The sequence below is a fragment of the Parambassis ranga genome, chromosome 7 (assembly GCF_900634625.1).
Source record: "Parambassis ranga chromosome 7, fParRan2.1, whole genome shotgun sequence".
Taxonomy (NCBI): Eukaryota; Metazoa; Chordata; class Actinopteri; family Ambassidae; genus Parambassis; species Parambassis ranga.
In genome coordinates this window covers 10,236,457-10,254,121 of record NC_041028.1, presented here as the reverse complement: position 1 = coordinate 10,254,121, position 17,665 = coordinate 10,236,457, and the positions used below count along the sequence as shown (strand labels likewise).

General features: G+C 41.6%; 2 protein-coding genes across 4 annotated transcripts; one reads left to right on the top strand and one right to left on the bottom strand.

Annotated features, from left to right (window-relative positions):
• The first annotated feature begins 5,182 nt into the window (after positions 1–5,182).
• On the top strand, positions 5,183–7,392 carry lhfpl5b (LHFPL tetraspan subfamily member 5b). The gene is made up of 3 exons (XM_028409438.1): positions 5,183–5,591; positions 6,387–6,623; positions 7,382–7,392. The coding sequence occupies exons 1-3, from the start codon at positions 5,183–5,185 to the stop codon at positions 7,390–7,392; spliced, it is 657 nt and encodes a 218-aa protein (XP_028265239.1).
• A 172-nt stretch (positions 7,393–7,564) lies between these two features.
• On the bottom strand, positions 7,565–17,235 carry srpk1a (SRSF protein kinase 1a). Of its 3 annotated transcripts, XM_028410254.1 has the most exons (17): positions 17,172–17,235; positions 16,469–16,523; positions 14,837–14,964; positions 14,572–14,680; positions 14,317–14,404; positions 13,947–14,034; positions 13,403–13,509; positions 12,971–13,136; positions 12,867–12,892; positions 12,551–12,773; positions 12,142–12,432; positions 11,840–11,940; positions 11,446–11,553; positions 11,227–11,296; positions 10,138–10,230; positions 9,207–9,299; positions 7,565–8,913 (listed from the first exon to the last, which is right to left on the bottom strand). In XM_028410254.1, exons 1-17 carry the CDS (start codon positions 17,182–17,184, stop codon positions 8,729–8,731), a joined length of 1,944 nt encoding a protein of 647 aa, XP_028266055.1. In that variant the 5' UTR covers positions 17,185–17,235; the 3' UTR covers positions 7,565–8,728. The 3 variants fall into 3 exon arrangements, with proteins under 3 accessions (XP_028266055.1, XP_028266056.1, XP_028266057.1); XM_028410255.1 differs by lacking the exon at positions 9,207–9,299; XM_028410256.1 differs by lacking the exon at positions 10,138–10,230.
• Between the last annotated feature and the right edge of the window lie 430 nt (positions 17,236–17,665).

The following is a 17,665-nucleotide window of genomic DNA, read 5'->3' as shown; positions in this document are numbered from 1 at the left end:
GGAAAGAATAACGATGAGCTTCACTCCTCCAAGATAAATATGCCGCCTTGTCACGCATGCCTTTGCATAACTGCACCCCTACCTGATATCTCATGCAGTGCGCGTGTGTGTGTGAGACAGAAAGAGAGAGAGAGCTCAGAGATGAAGCTGGTCGCACCAAGAAAAGAGTGTGCTTGAAGACCCCCAACTCACACTGAATATCACTGAAACAGAGAGAAAAATGTTCTGCGAACAAACATGTTGTTCGCAGAGGAGTAGGACAAACAGTGAAAGAGGCATTAAAAGAATCACTTGGAAAATAGATGAAAATTTTGTGTATTAATGCAGAAACTCTAAAGGACTCAGAGGCCAGCTTTTCTTCAAAGAACACCACAAAGGATTTATGTAAAAATCCTTTCAGCATCAAAAGATAACTCAGGAATACCCCACTATAAAAAAAAAACTCTCAGAGGGTTTGTTCCATATTGATTTCTAAATAGATTTGTTATCTTTTGTGGGTGTAAAACACTGCAGGTGCATGCAAATGCGTGAAAAGTCTGTACCTGTGTCTGCATATTTGTTTGAGTAGAAGTACTGTTAATCTATCCTCTGTGCATACACTGTAATAAGCCAGCTGACTCACCAAAGTCAATACACTTAATGGCATACTGCCCCCTCTTGGACAATCTCAGATAATAAACATTTTCTTTTATCACAGAGAAAAAAAAATCTTTTGTGTTTTTCTGTGTTTTTTGGGCATAAACAGGCTGTGTGGGTGTGAGAGGAGGAAAAATCTCATTATTGTGAAACTAGACATTCCAAGAGGTGTAACCATAGCAGATGCTATGCTATGTTTTCCTGAAGACGGTGGTGCTGGGTCGCTGAGGGCGTGAAAGCCCCCTTTTACTCTGGGTCTGCCTGAAATAACAAGATGCTGAGGTCTGGACCAGCTCCTGCCAAACTGCACCAATTCTAACAGAGATGGATGAAAGAAAATTGGCCTCGGAGCAGCAGCTCTGAAGCTGTCTGCACCCTAATGAAGGGGAGGGGGGCAACATTAGCAAAGGAGGAGGGGGGGTGTCAGGCAACATGAGGTGGTTGGGTTGTTGTGTGAATACACGCTGTTGCTGCGAGGGAAGCACAAAATGCTACTTTTTTTGCTGTCCTGTGCAGAGCTGCAACCATTACAACACCTGCACTGAACTCACACAGCTCATTATCTTAAAACATTATTGCTGCGGGGAAACAAAGCCACAATACAGCAGGGTCAAGGTTACTGAAACAACACCAGGGAGCGTTTAGAAGAATATTACAATATGCACAACCCCAGCGAGAGTAAAACGAGAGAAATGAAGGGGAATACACTCTGAGGCCTCCTGCATACTGATTAGAAAGGTTTATTAAACTGAATACTGAGTGGAGGACCCACTAAATCTTATCACTCTTCTCTCACCAGCATCAATAGGCTGCACATATCACTTCTTATTACTGCCATATATACATATACCCGTTATCATTCCATTAAATGACTATTATCACACCAGGAGACTGTAAGGCAGCTGACTCCTGAGTGTGATATTAGCTTACCTGCTTCCACAGACAGAGACCTGCTTAATGTGGCAAAGTTGATACAGTATATACATGCTGTGGGAGAAACCAAAGGCATAAAACATTTGTCTGTCTCTGTAACTCAGACAGACACTTTGATGTGGAGGTAAATGAGTCACACAAACATTAAACTTTATTACAGTAAAAATAGAAAACAATAATGACAGAATCTCTGTCACACTTCTGGAAAACACTGTAACGTACCGAGCTCTTCTGTATCAGCAGCAGACCTTAATCGCATCATGCATGCCACTCATTTGATGAAAGTTAGCCATAAATGTAATAAAGCTGCTGAGGTTATTAGAAGTGCCACAGGCCATTTTACAGCAGCTCACACACCTCATATTGGATTATCAAGAGAAATATGATGAAGCAAGGAAGTAAAACTTGTCCATTTAGAGAGGACCACAGGATGCTTAATGGCTTGTGACTGAAACCATTCGTTCACACGAATGTCTATAACTGCAGGAGGGTTTTTCTACAGACATACTTTTAGTGGTGCTGCAGTCCAGCTGTCAAGGCGCATTTCAGCCTGAGGGATGCAGTTTATATAATACTGTAACTGCCTTTTTAAAACTAAATCTTACTGATTTATCAGATGGCATTCACAGCTCTTCTATAGTACATTGAACATACAAGATGTGAAATTAGTTTTATTTCATTATGCTGAACATTTCAGGAGCGACGGGATATTTTCAAGGAGAAAAGAAAAAAAAGTTAATATTACAGCAGTCACACCTTATTATGCATAATTTTCTATTATGTAAAATTGGATACTAATAAGCGTAGCTCATTTACACACACACAGAAAGTATTATCATATCCTTCATTGGATTATATGATTATAGTCTGCACTTGAAAATGTGTTCACAGCAGATATGGCCCTGCTGAATCTCACATGCACAGGCTGCTGATGGATAAGATAAGATAAATAATGTCTTTCAGATGTAGGTGGGTTAAACATATATAGTGTTAATAAGGAACAGCAGTAATTACCAGTTTAATTCCTTAAATTACAGTGTCAATGTAATTATGTGCGGTAATTTTAAAAAAAACACTTAGAGTTGAATTAATGTGTGCTTTAAACTGGCGGCTCCGTTTCCCACAGTCCCAGCCTTTTTACATTTTGTGTCATCATCTTGTGCTTAGCTTTGCACCACAAACACACATTGCTTCACTAAAATAAAGAGAGGGCTATCAAACAAGGAGGAACTAAAAAGTTTTAGATTGACGCCAAAGTAAATGATGATTCATTCTCCTCAGTCAGCTGGCTGAGGAGAAATGTTGCTTCAGTGTATGGTCATGCCTCTAAAAGTGACACTGGGGATTGTTTTGATTGTAATACGGTGAGAAAGGAGTTAGACATAGTCTGATACTGTGAAGAAGCAAAAAAGAGAGACATCATCATCATCAGACTTTATCTGGGAGGTAACACAGGGCACAGAGCAGATGGTCCTGCACTCGTCATGTCACTGAGGTTCTGTTTGTGCAGGTGAACAGTGAGGAGCAAACATTCCTACTTATTGACAGCTATAGAAAAGGATTTATCGTGTACTTTCCTGTGTTGTTTATTCATGTGTAGCTGAATCCGTTGTGTGTGGCAATCTGCCAAGCCTTCTTCATAATCTTGATGAAATCTCGACAGGACAGTCTTCACAGGCTGTCATGTATCAGAGATTATGCCTCATTAGTGCAGCACTCACAAAGCAGCTCCTGCACATTTTTTCTCCCCAGACCGGGTTTGATTAGTCTTTTTATCTGAACTGTCTCCTCTCCATCTCATCTCTCTCTCTCTCTCTCTCCACCGGCAGCTGATCGTCCCTCCTGAGCTGCAGGGAGCTGACAGGGAACCCTCCCGGGGAACCAGGACAGCCACTCATCCCTGAGTTCTGCTTCTCTTCACGTCACATGTTGTCATGTACTATAGAAAGCCCTCAAGCTCCTTGTTAACAACACTGACTGCTGAGGTGAGGAGCACAGATGGTGGCGTGCCCTGTCCGGCTGCTCCTGTCAGCCTGGAGCCACAGTTGTTATCCCAAACTAATCATGACACCATGGGTAAAGGGAGCTGTAACTAGTTTCTAAATGATAATCATCGTGCCGCCGGATGAGGTAACTTATGAGCCCACAGAGGAACCGCCTCATTACATCCAGGAAAACTGGAGCCAGTGTCAGATGTCAGTTTGGCTTTGAGTACACATCAGCTGATTTTGGAAAACATAAAAGTCCTGTGTGCTTTGAAGCTGCTCACATCTGTGCCCCCAGAACCTGTGATGCAGCTGAACGCTCCACACACCATCAGCAACAATCAAACGCCACAACCGTGTGCTTTGTTTCTTTCTTTTTTTTTATCAAAATATAATCCTTATTGGGTTCCTGTCTCTGGCAGTGGTTTTCAGATAAGCAGCACTCCAATAAGAAGCTGGGACAATATTGAATTTTTTATCAGCCAACCTTTATTTTAAGCTTCCTGAGCATCAGACATAAATTTCAAACTGTCAGGCAGAGTTCATATTTATGGGATTTTCAGGCTCACTAAATCTCACGTTATGACATTTAAAGAAAAATCTGTCAGTATACGGGCAGGTTTATATGTTTCATTGCATTTGATTTTCATTTTTAAAGTTTTTGCTTTCACTTTAATTTCTGTGTTTAGTCTTTACTGTGGTGGAACATGCTGGGAGGAAGATTTAGGATTGTCAGGCTCACTATTATCTACATATACATATTGCACAAATACTTAGCAACAGCACTGAAGCGATGGTTTGTTTATGCTCTGTTCTTATTTATTTCAGACCATATTATTTAGTTGCAGAATTAAAATATTAAACTCTGTCCTTGTGTAGCAGCTGGATTTTTTGCTCTTCACGTGATCACAAACCATCTGTCCCTCCAAACAACCATCTGCAGTGCAAACACACAATTTCCAATCACTGATACCGAACCAATGAAGCATGTGAATAAATAGAAGGGAAAAATAATATGCTTGCATTGTCAGGGCAGCCTGGGCTGAGGATGAGGAGCAGGGAGAGCTACAGCTCTGACAGCACCTCTCAACACCGCTGTGTGTGACGTGGCTACCAAGCAGGTGGAGGAGCAGGTCAGCTGTCATCTATGCAGAGCCTGGAGACTACATGATGGGATTTACAGCACTGACCTTGGTTTGTATCAAATTAAACAACAAAATAATGCAGTAAAAGTGCAGAAGGATGGTTTAAAACACATTTCATCTCATCGGCAGATAAGACTCTTATTATAATCATTAAATATGAAATATTTTTTATAGAAGCAGGTTTGAATGGGTGAGTCTCAGAGGTCCAACATGAACATAGCCTTTGACAGACACCTGTTGCTGTTGTCATGTGACAGTCTGTTGGTTCAGTGTTTGGTCACCTTACACCACGGTCTTCTGTGACATCACAGCAGCGTCATTGATTGAGGTGCTGTCCAGGGTGCTGAATCCTGAGCTCCTGCCTGTGTGAACATGGATGAAGTCTTATAAGGACAGTTTTTCCCCTGAATAGCTGACAGTGTTTCTGGGAGGCTAATACTACACTTTTTAGATATATGTATATTTAACTCTTCCTGCTTTAACATGAATCTGCTTCCAGCCCAGGAGGCCGCCAAAATCTACCACACCAACTACGTGAGGAACTCCCGGGCCATCGGCGTGTTGTGGGCCGTGTTCACCATCTGCTTCGTTATCATCACCGTGGTGGTTTTCATCCAGCCGTACTGGATCGGGGACAGCGTCAACACCCCGCAGGCGGGCTACTTCGGCCTCTTCCACTACTGCATCGGCAACGCGCTCACCTCGGAGCTGACCTGCAAGGGCAGCGCGCTGGACTTCGGCTCCATCCCCTCACCGGCCTTCAGGACTGCCATGTTCTTCGTCGGGACCTCCATGCTGCTGATAGTAGGCACAATGGTCTGCTTCAGCCTCTTCTTCTTCTGCAACGCCGGGAACGTGTACAGGATCTGTGCATGGATGCAGCTGGCCGCGGGTAAAACGTTTACTTTTTTTAAAGTTTTTTAAATAAATCAAAAACAGCTACAAGTAATACACGTCTTGAAAAAACTAGTCACGAAAATAACTTTAATGTTCAGAGGTTGTGTCAGGATAGATGTGTCAGACCATCTGCTAAGTGTGCAAAGGTGTAGATGTTTGAAGGCTGACCACAGTTTAGCAGCAAGTCACTGTCTGCTCTGAACAGTCCCCATCTTTTTACATGCATCCTACAACATCTTTCACATTTTTAATAAAGCCCACCAGACCAAAAATAATGCTGTTATTCTGAGCCCTGTGCTCCTCTGCAGTCAGATGTGAGAGGATGGCCTCATCCTGTCACACCTCTCTGGTTTCAGGTGAGAGGTGTGTTTGTACTGGATGTGTTATTCTGCACTGTGGGAGCCAATAAAGGATTGGGTTTCAGGCCAGACTCTGACACCTCTGAAGGTGGATTAGTTACACGTAAGATCAGGTGTTGCTGAGCTGTTAACTGATCTAAACCTGCTGCTGAAACACACACAGAGCCAAAAACCAATAAAGTTGATGTAATATTTCCTTAACAAGCACAGAGCTGCAGGTCCACAGCTTAAAAAAAATGTATTCAAAAACTTCAGCAGATGATGGGTAACATCTCAGGACTCTATTAACAATACATGATGCAAACAGCTCCACAGAGCCTCCTCCTAATGGGGGTTTCCAAAGAGCCTTCCACATAATTATTTATCAAAGTAGGAGCACATGAGTGTTAATTTTTGCAAGGCTCCCCCATGCCTGTGTCCTTCCCCCGCAGGTGTGTTAATGGTGATGGGCTGTATGATCTACCCGGATGGCTGGGACTCTCCAGAGGTGAAGAGGATGTGCGGTCAGAGGACGGATAAGTACACCCTGGGAAACTGCACTGTGCGCTGGGCCTACATCCTGGCCATCATCAGCATTCTGGACGCGCTCCTCCTGGCATTTCTGTCCTTCACGCTCGGCAGCAGACAGGACAAACTGCTGCCAGAGGATTTTGAGGTGGAGGGAGCAGGTGAGCGTTCTGGTATGCTAACAGGTCACAGCTGGAAACTCACAGGTTTAATCGAAAACATGAAAAACTAATGCATTCCTTCTGCTGTGTGCGCCTGGACACATAATGGAAGTGTGCCACCGTCAGTCTCAGCTGTGCTTTTCTGAGCTGATCAGAGTATTAAATACTGAGACTGTGTGTCTCAGCATACTAACTTCACCCTGAGCTGTTAAATAATGAAAATAATGCCCAAATAGTTGATATATTAAGTATGCCATTATAAAACAGGGACATCAAAACATATATTCATCTGCAGGTGAATGGACTTGTCATGTTGTCTCAGCCCTCCCTGTTTATCAGTGTTTTCTCCAGCAACAAGATATGTTTAGAAAGGTTTGACTTTAGAGGAGTTTCTATTGGAAGACAAAGATTGCTGACATTGCTACATCTTTTTTTTATTATCTGCTGACACAGAAAGTATCAGCTGTATTTCATGTATTACTTTCTCATTCTTGTAGTTAGCCATAAAAGGAGGAACAGCAACACATGTTTTATTAATTATTTTATATTGATTTGTTTGTATAATTTCATAGGTTAAGCTACATTTTCTGTTTTGAACTCCTCCTAGAATTACGTCTCTATATCCATCAGTAATAAATCAAACATGATCTGCAAGTAAATTAACTTGGAAGCTTCTGATGTTCTATCCTGTTAGCTCCCAATGTCCATTTTTGGAAGTTCTCCTTTAAATAAAGTTTACTCTTCCCATTATTTTACAGGTAACCCATAAACACGTGGACCATAAGGACCAAAGTATGACCCACATCATGATGCATGCATGATTGTTTTGTATTGGTGTGCAGTTTTTCAAGATAACTGTCCTTTAGTGATTTGCACGGCAGACAATGACAGCTTTCTGTGTTACATTTCAGCCAATAAACAACCTCAGCACAGTCCTTAAGTACTGTATGAAGACCTGTTTTATTGTATGGTGTGTTGTACAGATTTGTAAATTGACAGTTCACACAAGTCTATGTTCTTGAATCTGATGTAAATTTTGCTTCTTTTTTTTTTTTTTTTAACCTATAGGTTTCAACAGATAACAGTTTACTTTGATATGATCAGTTTGGGACACCATTACATCAACATCGGATTTCACCATTTCTGGAACAGTGACATTGTTCAACAGTTGGCCATACATACACATCTTCCATACACTTTATTAAAACACAGCTACCCAGCTAAATAATTTTAGCTAAGATATAAGATTTGTTAAAAACTGTACATAACTGTAATATACATAAAGGCAAACTCTTTGGTACAGATATATACAGTTTATTTTCACTTTTTTCCTTTAGATTGGGCTTCTTAACATGTCGTCTTGATGAAACCTTTAAAACACTAAATACCTGAATTGTTAAAACTGTATGAGAATACCAGCCTCCCATGAGAATGAAAGATCTCACTTATTAGAATTAACTAACCTCTAAATACCAGGTGACAACAGATCTATTATGGTAAACCTGATCTACTTTAGCAGACAGTGGATATCTCACTAAGAAGCTGTGAATGTTACCACAGTCAGTGTAAATGTCAGCCCAGTGTGCAACTTCCTAAGCCTACTTTACAAATACAAAATGTATACCTTACATGTTTAATAGAGGCTAAAACAAATCAGTTAAAAAAGGAACACAGCACTAGTGAAAACGTAAGGGAAAAAAGTGAAAGCGAGTCTTTTTCAAAGGGACGAAATGACCAATAAAGGCTACATATCCTTGATTTGTTTGGGTTTTAGTGCAGGAGTGGAACAAACAAGGATGAGTCTCTAGCAGTACAATGACAGGATTGTTTAGCTGGGTGGGTGAACAGCACACAGCAGTTGGAGCCAACATGACCACAAAGTAATAAAAAATCCACTGGAGTCCTGACGTCATCACAGAACCAACGAATACAAAGCAAACATACACAAAGCGATAGCTCAATAACAAGAACATAGGAAATCCAAAACAAAACAAAAAAAGAGAAATAAATATTCATCTGATATGCCCAAACTGGAAAGTGATCTGTTGCAGTCTCTCAACAAAAGTGGGAGGGGAAGAGGGAGGTACAATGGTTGGAGGTGTCCACTAGAGGGCAAGCCAGGGGTGGCGTAAGCATTCTGCAGCCGTGGCTCTTTTCTCGGGGATCAGCTCCAGCATAGGAATCAGGAAGTCAGAGAAGGACTCAGCTTCTTCACGAGGCCACTCGTACTTATCGATCAGCACCTCCAGCAGGCCCCAGGGCTTCAGCTTGGTGATGTGTTTCAAATCACCTGGAAACACACCACGCAGACAGATGTATCAGAGAAATGTGCAGCTACAGAGCAATTTAAACTCTCTACGAGGTTGTTCTGTCTGCAGAAACACATCACATATACATCCCATACAACAATTAATACCTTTTACCAGCTTGAAACTGTTATAAAATTAGTTAGTTATAAAATAATATGCCTCAAATATTTTAACAATGTCAGAATACAGTTATTGATTTAAGCACTAGGATGTAATCCAAAACAGACAGAGAGCTCTCTGTCTCTGATCTTGACAATTACACTTCTCTTTTTACCTTTCTTGGTGAAAAAATCCTTGGAATATTTGCCGGTCATTATGAGTTTGCGTGGGACAGTCCCCAACAGCTCAATGATCAGCGCTATATGGTCTACACAGAAGACGGTTGCAAGAGGAGAGGAGAGGACACACAAGACAAACAAACAGATTCATCAGACAGTGTCCTGGTCAACCGGCCCACTCTGGGTGTGTGGGAGGAGGGCTGAGGGATGGAGGAGGCTGACTGTTGCAGAGGACGTGCAGACCAGCAGGTAGAAATGTATTATACAGGGCCACCAGACATTACAAATGTTTATGAATCTAATACAACTAATCTCACACCAGACAGAGCACAACAGATTCATGAAGAACAGTCAAATGCCCTCTGTACTGTGACTGGCAAGATCTTCTTTCTACTTTTCTGTTCTGTACTGTGCAACACCAGCATCCTGATCAAAGTCTGTGCATGGCACCTTACAAACTGCTACAAAGTTTTCCCTTTTCTTGTATTTCTATATTTACCGGTATGTCTTTTTCCTGTGATGAAATACAACGATAAATAAAGTTAAATGTTTTTGACCAGTTCAGTTCATTTCTAAACATTGCTCTGGCTGACCTAATGTTATCCTTCCGTGGGAAAAAGATCATGAGAAACAGAGATCAATGCTGGATGAAGTATTCAGCCAAGTCCTCTGGCTACAACTAAGAAGATCCTGTATGAGCATCTGCCAGCCGATCTTTGGCAGAACTACTGAGACTGGAATCAATGTCTGATGGCACTGCTCAAAGTTACACACATTTGGTGTTCATTACTGTACCAACTGGCCTTTACACACACACACACACACACACCAACAAGTCAGGTGGGTCTGAGTGCAGTCAGGAACCTTCTACCATCACCCTCCTGTCCATCTTTCCCAGAGTGAGCCACAGACAGAGGGGCAGCATACCTCTCTTGGTGAAGTATTCCTGTGAGTATTTCCCACTCAGGGCATAGTGACGAGGGATTTTACCGAGCAACTCAATCATGAGAGCAAGATGGTCTGGAAATGAGGCACATCAGAGCAAGAAGGAAGACAGAGAGTCCAAGGGAAAGAGTTTGGAGAGAAGATGGCAGAGTCATGTGGAACAATGTATTAGAAACAATGGATGATGACAGCCTTGTATGACAGGAAGCACATGTATGGTACGCCTGCATTATTTTTAGGTTATCAAAAGCCATTACAAACATTTTGACATATGTTTCTCACTCATGTTTACAAGTAAAACAATATTAAGTCAGTCAAAAAAAGTTTAACATGTAGCACAGCACATTTTATTAATGACAACAGATAGACAAAGCAGCACTAGAATAGTAAGCAGTGGATTAGTAAGTTTGTGTACTGTGATGAAAAAACAAAGTGCCAAGTACAAGGCAAGCTCAGCAAGTACAGAAACTTTGTGTTAAGCAGCAAGCCAACATTTACATATAGAAAGCAATAAGCTGGAGCATGAGGACACATGGAGAGAGAGTGGCGAGATAAAGAAAGATGAATGAGGAAAGAGATGGCCCCATCTCCAGAGTGGCAAAGAAGTGCTTTAAGGTGTTAGACAGGAAATAAACACAGGAATGTTGGTACTCTTCATCACAAAATAAATCAATGAATCAATCAATGTAATGGAGTACCTCATTTAAGTGTTAACAGTGTGAAAGTCTAAGCAAGGGTGCACTGCGACTTACTGTGCAAACTGCACAGTAAATTGCTGTGAAGGACAGAAGATGCCATGCATACTGTGAAAGTTTATTAGAATGTGGATAATTTAAATAAGTTATTATGACAATGAAAGACTAAAAAGAGCCAATTGATCAAAAACAACACCTTGAATCTTTTCACAGTAGCAATACCTGTTAAAAGCTACCACAGCACTTACTACCGCTCACCAGTGAAGCATACATTTCATAATATACTACCGCTACATTGCAATTAGGCTTAATGCTGCATAGCTTGAGGTAGATTAAAAACAGAGAATAAACAGAGGAGATAAAGAGCCAGCATTACCTTCATCCCTGGAATAATCTTCCCCCGAATGAGGTTCAAACAAGTAGTCCCCTGTAGCAAGCTCAAAAGCCTGAAAAGAAGAAACACATGAAGAGACAAAACATGAAGGCCAGCATCTACATATCAATCAATGCATCTGACAAGGCCAACTTACACTGGTCTATGATTCTTATGTAGGAAAATTTGACAGGGTCAATAGTTGTCAGAGCAATTTCTTACCATGCAGGCAGTGCTCCATATATCTGCTGGTGTGCTGTATCCAGAACCAATGAGCACCTCTAATGAGCGGTACTGTCGTGTCTGGATATCTTCTGTAAAATGCTTGTGCTGTTAGAGGAGAGAGAGCAGGGAGAGGTTTGTAACATGTAGGAGCAGGTTGTATCCTGTTCCAGAGAAATAATTATTTATAAGTAAAAATTGCACACAAATGTGTAGAGGACTGTACTACAGCAAATCTGACAGCATATTTCTATTCGATAAATCAATATATTTGACAAAATGTAGAATATTGAGGCATTTCTATTTTGGTAATCAGATGAGACTGAATGTGTCCCTCGCTGCAAGGCTTCATCCCTAATCAGGAAATCCCTCAGGTCATTAGGAGGCTACTCACCACCCAGCAGGCATTTCCCAAATCTGCAATCTTGACCTTGATCTTGTCTGCATTGAGTGGCTCAAGAGGGTTAACTAGCAGGGTTCCTGCTGTTGCTTTGTCTATGTCATAACACAGGGAGAGAGAAGCAGAGAGATGAGGGTTGAACAAACATCAACTACTAGATAACTGACTAACACATTTTTGTGCACATGGCTGTGGATTATTAACTAAACTTCCAAGGAAGTCCTGCAGTGCAAACTGCCTCCAAAAAAAAACAACCTCTTCACACTTTGCACATGTTCTGATTTCAGCTCACTGACCATTTTGCAGGCTTTCTGTCCCATTCTCTCCATCTTCCTGCAAAAAGCTTTGTTCCAGCACTGCAGACGTGAAACTTGTAGACTCCACACCATTGCAAACAGGATGGACAGGAGAGTCCCTGCATTGCTCCTCTGGAGTGGCACATTTCTCTGTGGGCTCTGCATTGCCATTATGCTGGTCTTCATCCCTCCACTGGGACTCCCTCTGCTCCACATCCACATGGCCATTGCAGTTCACTTCTGACTCCTTCTCTGGCACACCAGATAGGATATCTGTGTTACCACTGCTCTCTGAAAGCAAAAAACAGATCATTCTTTTTTAACGAATCATACCAAAAATATTAAGACTGTCTTTCAACAGTGGGTAACACTACTGATAAAAACAAATTCCTTAATGTTGGCTTCTTACCCTCTGTTTCTTCATTTCCTAGGTCCTGCAGGGACACTTGCCGAAGAGGAGCACAGGCACGTCCCATTGGAGACTGGGGATCATCATCTTCATCATCCTCCTCTCTTGTCTCTGTTGTCTTTTCCATCTCCTCCAGGTCCATAATGCACTTTTCCAACAGCTCTGCCTGACGCTTCTGCTTCTTTTTTAACTTCTTCTTCTTGTTTTTGGACATTTTTACTGTCTGTCAGAAATAAAGGAAAAGAAATAGTCACTGAGGACTGCTTTAAAAGTAACTGATGTTTAAGGTGATAACTAAATAATAAAAGGTTTGTACCTGTTTTGGAGCAGGTGCTGTGCTTACTGCAAAGAGAACATTAGATTAGCACAAAATGTTCAACTGTATTTAAAAAGGTACATATGAATCTGGGTATCTCATACTTGATGAACCGGATGGAGGTGGCGCCCCGGCCCGCTGCCACTCTGTGGCTTCAGCTGCAAGTTTCCGGACATAGGGCTCGTCTACACTCATCAGGATATTCTCTGGCTTGATGTCTGTGTGGATAATCTGACACTTTGTGTGAAGGTAGTCCAGGCCTTGAAGAACCTTTAAAACAGATGTGGGTAAATTGATTACCTGAAGCAAAAACATGTTTCTCCCTCACACATCATCTGTTACATAAAGGAGCATATTAGCCTTACTTGCCTTTTTTACTGTATGTTCAATTATCACAACACACTCTGCCCTGACTGGTTTCCATACATCACAAAGCCTGGAGGCTGCATGCCTCCTGTAAACTAGTGCAAGCAACAACTGAGCCTTCATCATGAGTCATCAGTACTAACAAGGTGTGACTGTGGATCTCATGTTACCTGTTTTATAATGCTCTTCACACAAGGCAGGGGGAGCCCTTGGTAATTGGACTTTATGATCCACTTTAACAAGTGATGCCCCAACACCTCAAAGACCATGCAGACATCTGGAGATGGCAACAGTTAAGACAGCAATGCCAACAAATATGGAGAAAAGGGTAGATGTTCATTGAAGTAGCATTTTTTACACTGAGGAGAGGGCAGGTCAGAAAACCCTCTGCTGTTGTAAGGGACTCTCATATTACAGCTACACTAGTCCCTGTGGCATCCAGACGATCTTACTCAGCCAAAGTGTTGTGATAGGTGGAGGTCTGGGTGGGACACACACAGTTTCATTTATTACATCCATCACCTGTTGTTTACTTTGTTCTGTGCTTTTAAGCAGAATTTGACACCAAGGCAAAGAGGGTTCTCTTACTTTAACACATTTTCTAAGGAGAAACAGACTTTCCAGAAGAAGCAATGTAACTGATCAGATGTGACTAATAAAAATGTCATATATAGTATATAACACAGACATAAAACAGTTGGTTGTAAAAGATACGAGTTCCATTGACGCCAGAGATTTTGAAGTCGTCTAGCAGCTGAACCACCATCTCACGGTTGGGATCATTGGGGTCTGAGTTTCTTACCTGAGACAAAGTAAGAAAACAGAATTTACACTTACTAATGATAGACTGGATCAGCACACAACCACCACATGATTGTTTGATCTGTAACCATGTGCTAATGAATGAATACATAACCATGCACCACATTAAGCCTCTACATGGCTAGTATAAGCACATGTACCTGTGCTACATGTGTTGTTGTCCGTCAATGTACCAGGACTGATGCTATTAGTACATGTTTGTATTCATTTACCGTTGTTCCTGATTTAAGTGATAAAGTATGCAATGAACCAAGCTACTTACAGATCTAAGGAGTTTGATCTCATCCACCGCTGTTTCTGTGTAGTGCTCCGCACTCTTCACGACTTTCATTGCAACAAACCTCTTCACCCTGCAACCACCAGAGAAAGTAACGTTTGCTAACAGGAAGCACTGAACAAGTTCCTACCACAACAGTCTCAGAAATCTCAGAGCCAGCTGCTACTGAATCTGTTATCCAATTCCAGGTGTCAAAAACAAAACAGTGCAGTAGAAATGTGCAATAAAGTTTTTTCATACTGGATGTCCCAGGCGAGCCACACAGTGGAGAAGTGTCCCCAGCCCAGTTTCCGGATTACATGGTATTTTCCATTGTAAAGGTCTCCAACTTTCACGTGATGGTAGCCACCTAGAAGGGATAAATATACATTTATATAAGAGATGTTTTGACAACTGTTCCTAAATTACCTGACACAGCAATAAGTAGTATGCAAGTAAAACACATTCACTCGTCTGTTTAGGAAAACCTTTTTGATTTAAATACAACAAATACAAAGGCTCTAACCTTTGCAGTAGTCGTTAGGGTCCTCCTGTTCCTCATCATCGGAGCCGAGAATCTCCTCAGGTTCCTCTGGCTCCTGGGGTGAAGATTCAAGCTGGGGTGGCTGTCGAGCTCTAGGATTGCCTGGCTGCCTGATGGAAAAAAAAAAAATCAACCATCACAGGCTTCATTAGTCACCGACATATTCATTCCAGTCCTTAGTCCTTTGAGTAATAATCTTTACAGCCCCAATCTTCTACTGATCATTTCATTTAAAACTGAACAGCCCCTTTAACATGTGTCACACAGGGGTAGCAGACATGTTGAGCTGAGGAATGCTGAGTTAAATTTAACCACACATAAATCCTGCTTGATGCATGATAGGCAATTGTTTTCAAGGCACAACAATACAGGCAAAATGTAGTAACGTATGTATAGCAACAGTTTGCATTGTTCACACAGGCATCTATTTTGGCCAGACAGCAGACATACGCCTGTGACAGGTTGTTAACTGGAATCATGATTCCAGGAAGTTGTAGACTGCACTGACATAATTAACTTCACAAAACCACCACAATAAGCAAAGCATATGCAGAACATATCAGCAAGACTACTGTGTATTTACATGTTTATAAACAACACGTGTTCATTAACAACAGCTCACACAGAAACAAATACCCTAAGCAAATTATTGAGAAATTATTGCTAAGATATTTGATGGAAATGAACCTCCTGAACTGTCATACACCATAGATCTTCACTGACAATTATTATTTGAAAGTAGAACCAGGTTCAGCCCTATTAGACTTTTTTCCTTAGAGGCAAGCAAAGAAAAAAGAGTAAGCCACCATTCAAGATGTATGTTACACTGACATTTCGCCTGACAACTGCTTCAGCTTAAACCAGTCCACTAAGTCGTCAATGTGACTCAGAGTACTGCTGCTATTCTATACATACAGTCCTCAATGTGCAAGGATGGCCGAGGCATGCAACGGTGCCTTTTAAAGTTATATTTAGATACTTACTATGACATGATTCTAACGCCTAATGTACATGCAATTTGCAACTGTAATAAAATGACATTGTGTGAAGTTGAGCATTTGAAACATTGCTGTTTTCACTGAAACACCATGCTTCGGTGGGCTGATGTGGGCTTCTTCATTCTCTTGTTTTAAATATAGCACAGGCTGTTATGCAACACTCCGGAGGATGCCACTGGTGCAGGCGTGATTAGTAGATTGTTAGGTACACCAAAGCAATCAGCACTGGAGATCAACACTTGAGCAGTGCATGTTCAGTTCTGAGTATCATATAATCATTTGTTACTACTTCAAATTTGAAATGTTATTTTAGGGATAGTATACTGCTCATTCTATAGGGACTGCTTAAAACATGTATCTTAAAAAACTGACTGTCCAGAGGGATAATGTCCAACACTCAAACACTGTGAACCTCTGTGTATCTCTGGATCAGCATTAGTAAATAGAATACAGCAGTCAAGGGCGTTGTGACAGTTTCACATTTAAGCATTCTGATACTCTAGCACACAGCACACGTGTGACACGCCAACAACAAACCACCTTTCACTGAGAGCAGCTGACAAATTGCTTGTATGTATAGGGGAGTCCTGTGCAACATGAAGGGGGGTTGACTCACTTTTTTCTGGTCCTCTTTCCTTTCGCCCTCTTCTTCCTTGCCTGGAGTGCCAGAACTGAAAAGAACAAATGACCAATTATGTTGCCATTGTCTTTTTTATCTACAGATGACACTTCCCGAAACAAAAAGAGGATGGAACTGTCATGGGTACACAAACATACAGCGACCTCACCCTACAGTTTCTAAACCAGGTCGTTATGGATATGCCATGTCTGCAGGCTCCAGCATCTTAGTCATAACTGCAGTGCAGTGTTAGGGTGTCAGTTTGATACCGGAACCCATCAAACGTAAAGTTACATCCCTAAGCTACACTCCTAGGGGACCACTTCTCTTAACGCGTTGGTGTGATTCCAGACACCCAAGAGTGGCTTGATGGTCGCTTAACACCAGTTACATTACCAGCTGGTTACCGTTACTGGTATTTTCTGTTGTGTTTAAAATGGAAGGAGCTAGAAAGCTAAACGTACCTAGCTAATCCTGACATGTCCCATTGAGGCTAAAGCTAATGTCTAGAGAGCTAACGTAGCTCGCTCCAGCTCAGTGCGTGACAGAGAGACGCGTTCAATTAAACCACCCTCTAAATATATGCAGCTCGACTGAAATGCACAACAGTGGCAGCGAATACACAGCCTCTGCAGTGTCGACACACACTAACTAACTAACAAAGCTCACTGAGTGTGCAGTGTGTTGCGAACAGATTTACCTTTCCTCTCCATGTCGGCTGGAATCGTAGCCTAGCTGTTAGCTACACCAGCAGTGATCGAATGTTCCACGCATGCGCATTGGGTCGTTTTGCTCAAGGGAAGCTTCCCCAGTGACGTCTTCACCTGAGCATAAACCTTTTTTTTATGGATCTGACTGTTTTACTACAGCGAAGAAGTATTTTATGAAGCGCCACTGACACGACCACCAACGGAGGGTTTAACACTTACTTTTACAGCATGACAAAGTCTACAGTAAACCGGCAGGTAGCTCCGCGGGTCAAATTAATAGTGTTTACGGTAAATTAGAGCTTGACTGACAATAGATTTTTGAGTTGTTATAGGCCTTAATATAAGCACCCTTAACCCTACACTGGCACTATAAAGGATGTTTTTATGAATATTATTCTTACATACTTACATTATTATTTATTTCCTCGTGAAAAAAATAATGATTTTCCATTTTAACACCGAAAGTTATTTTCTGCCCCTACAC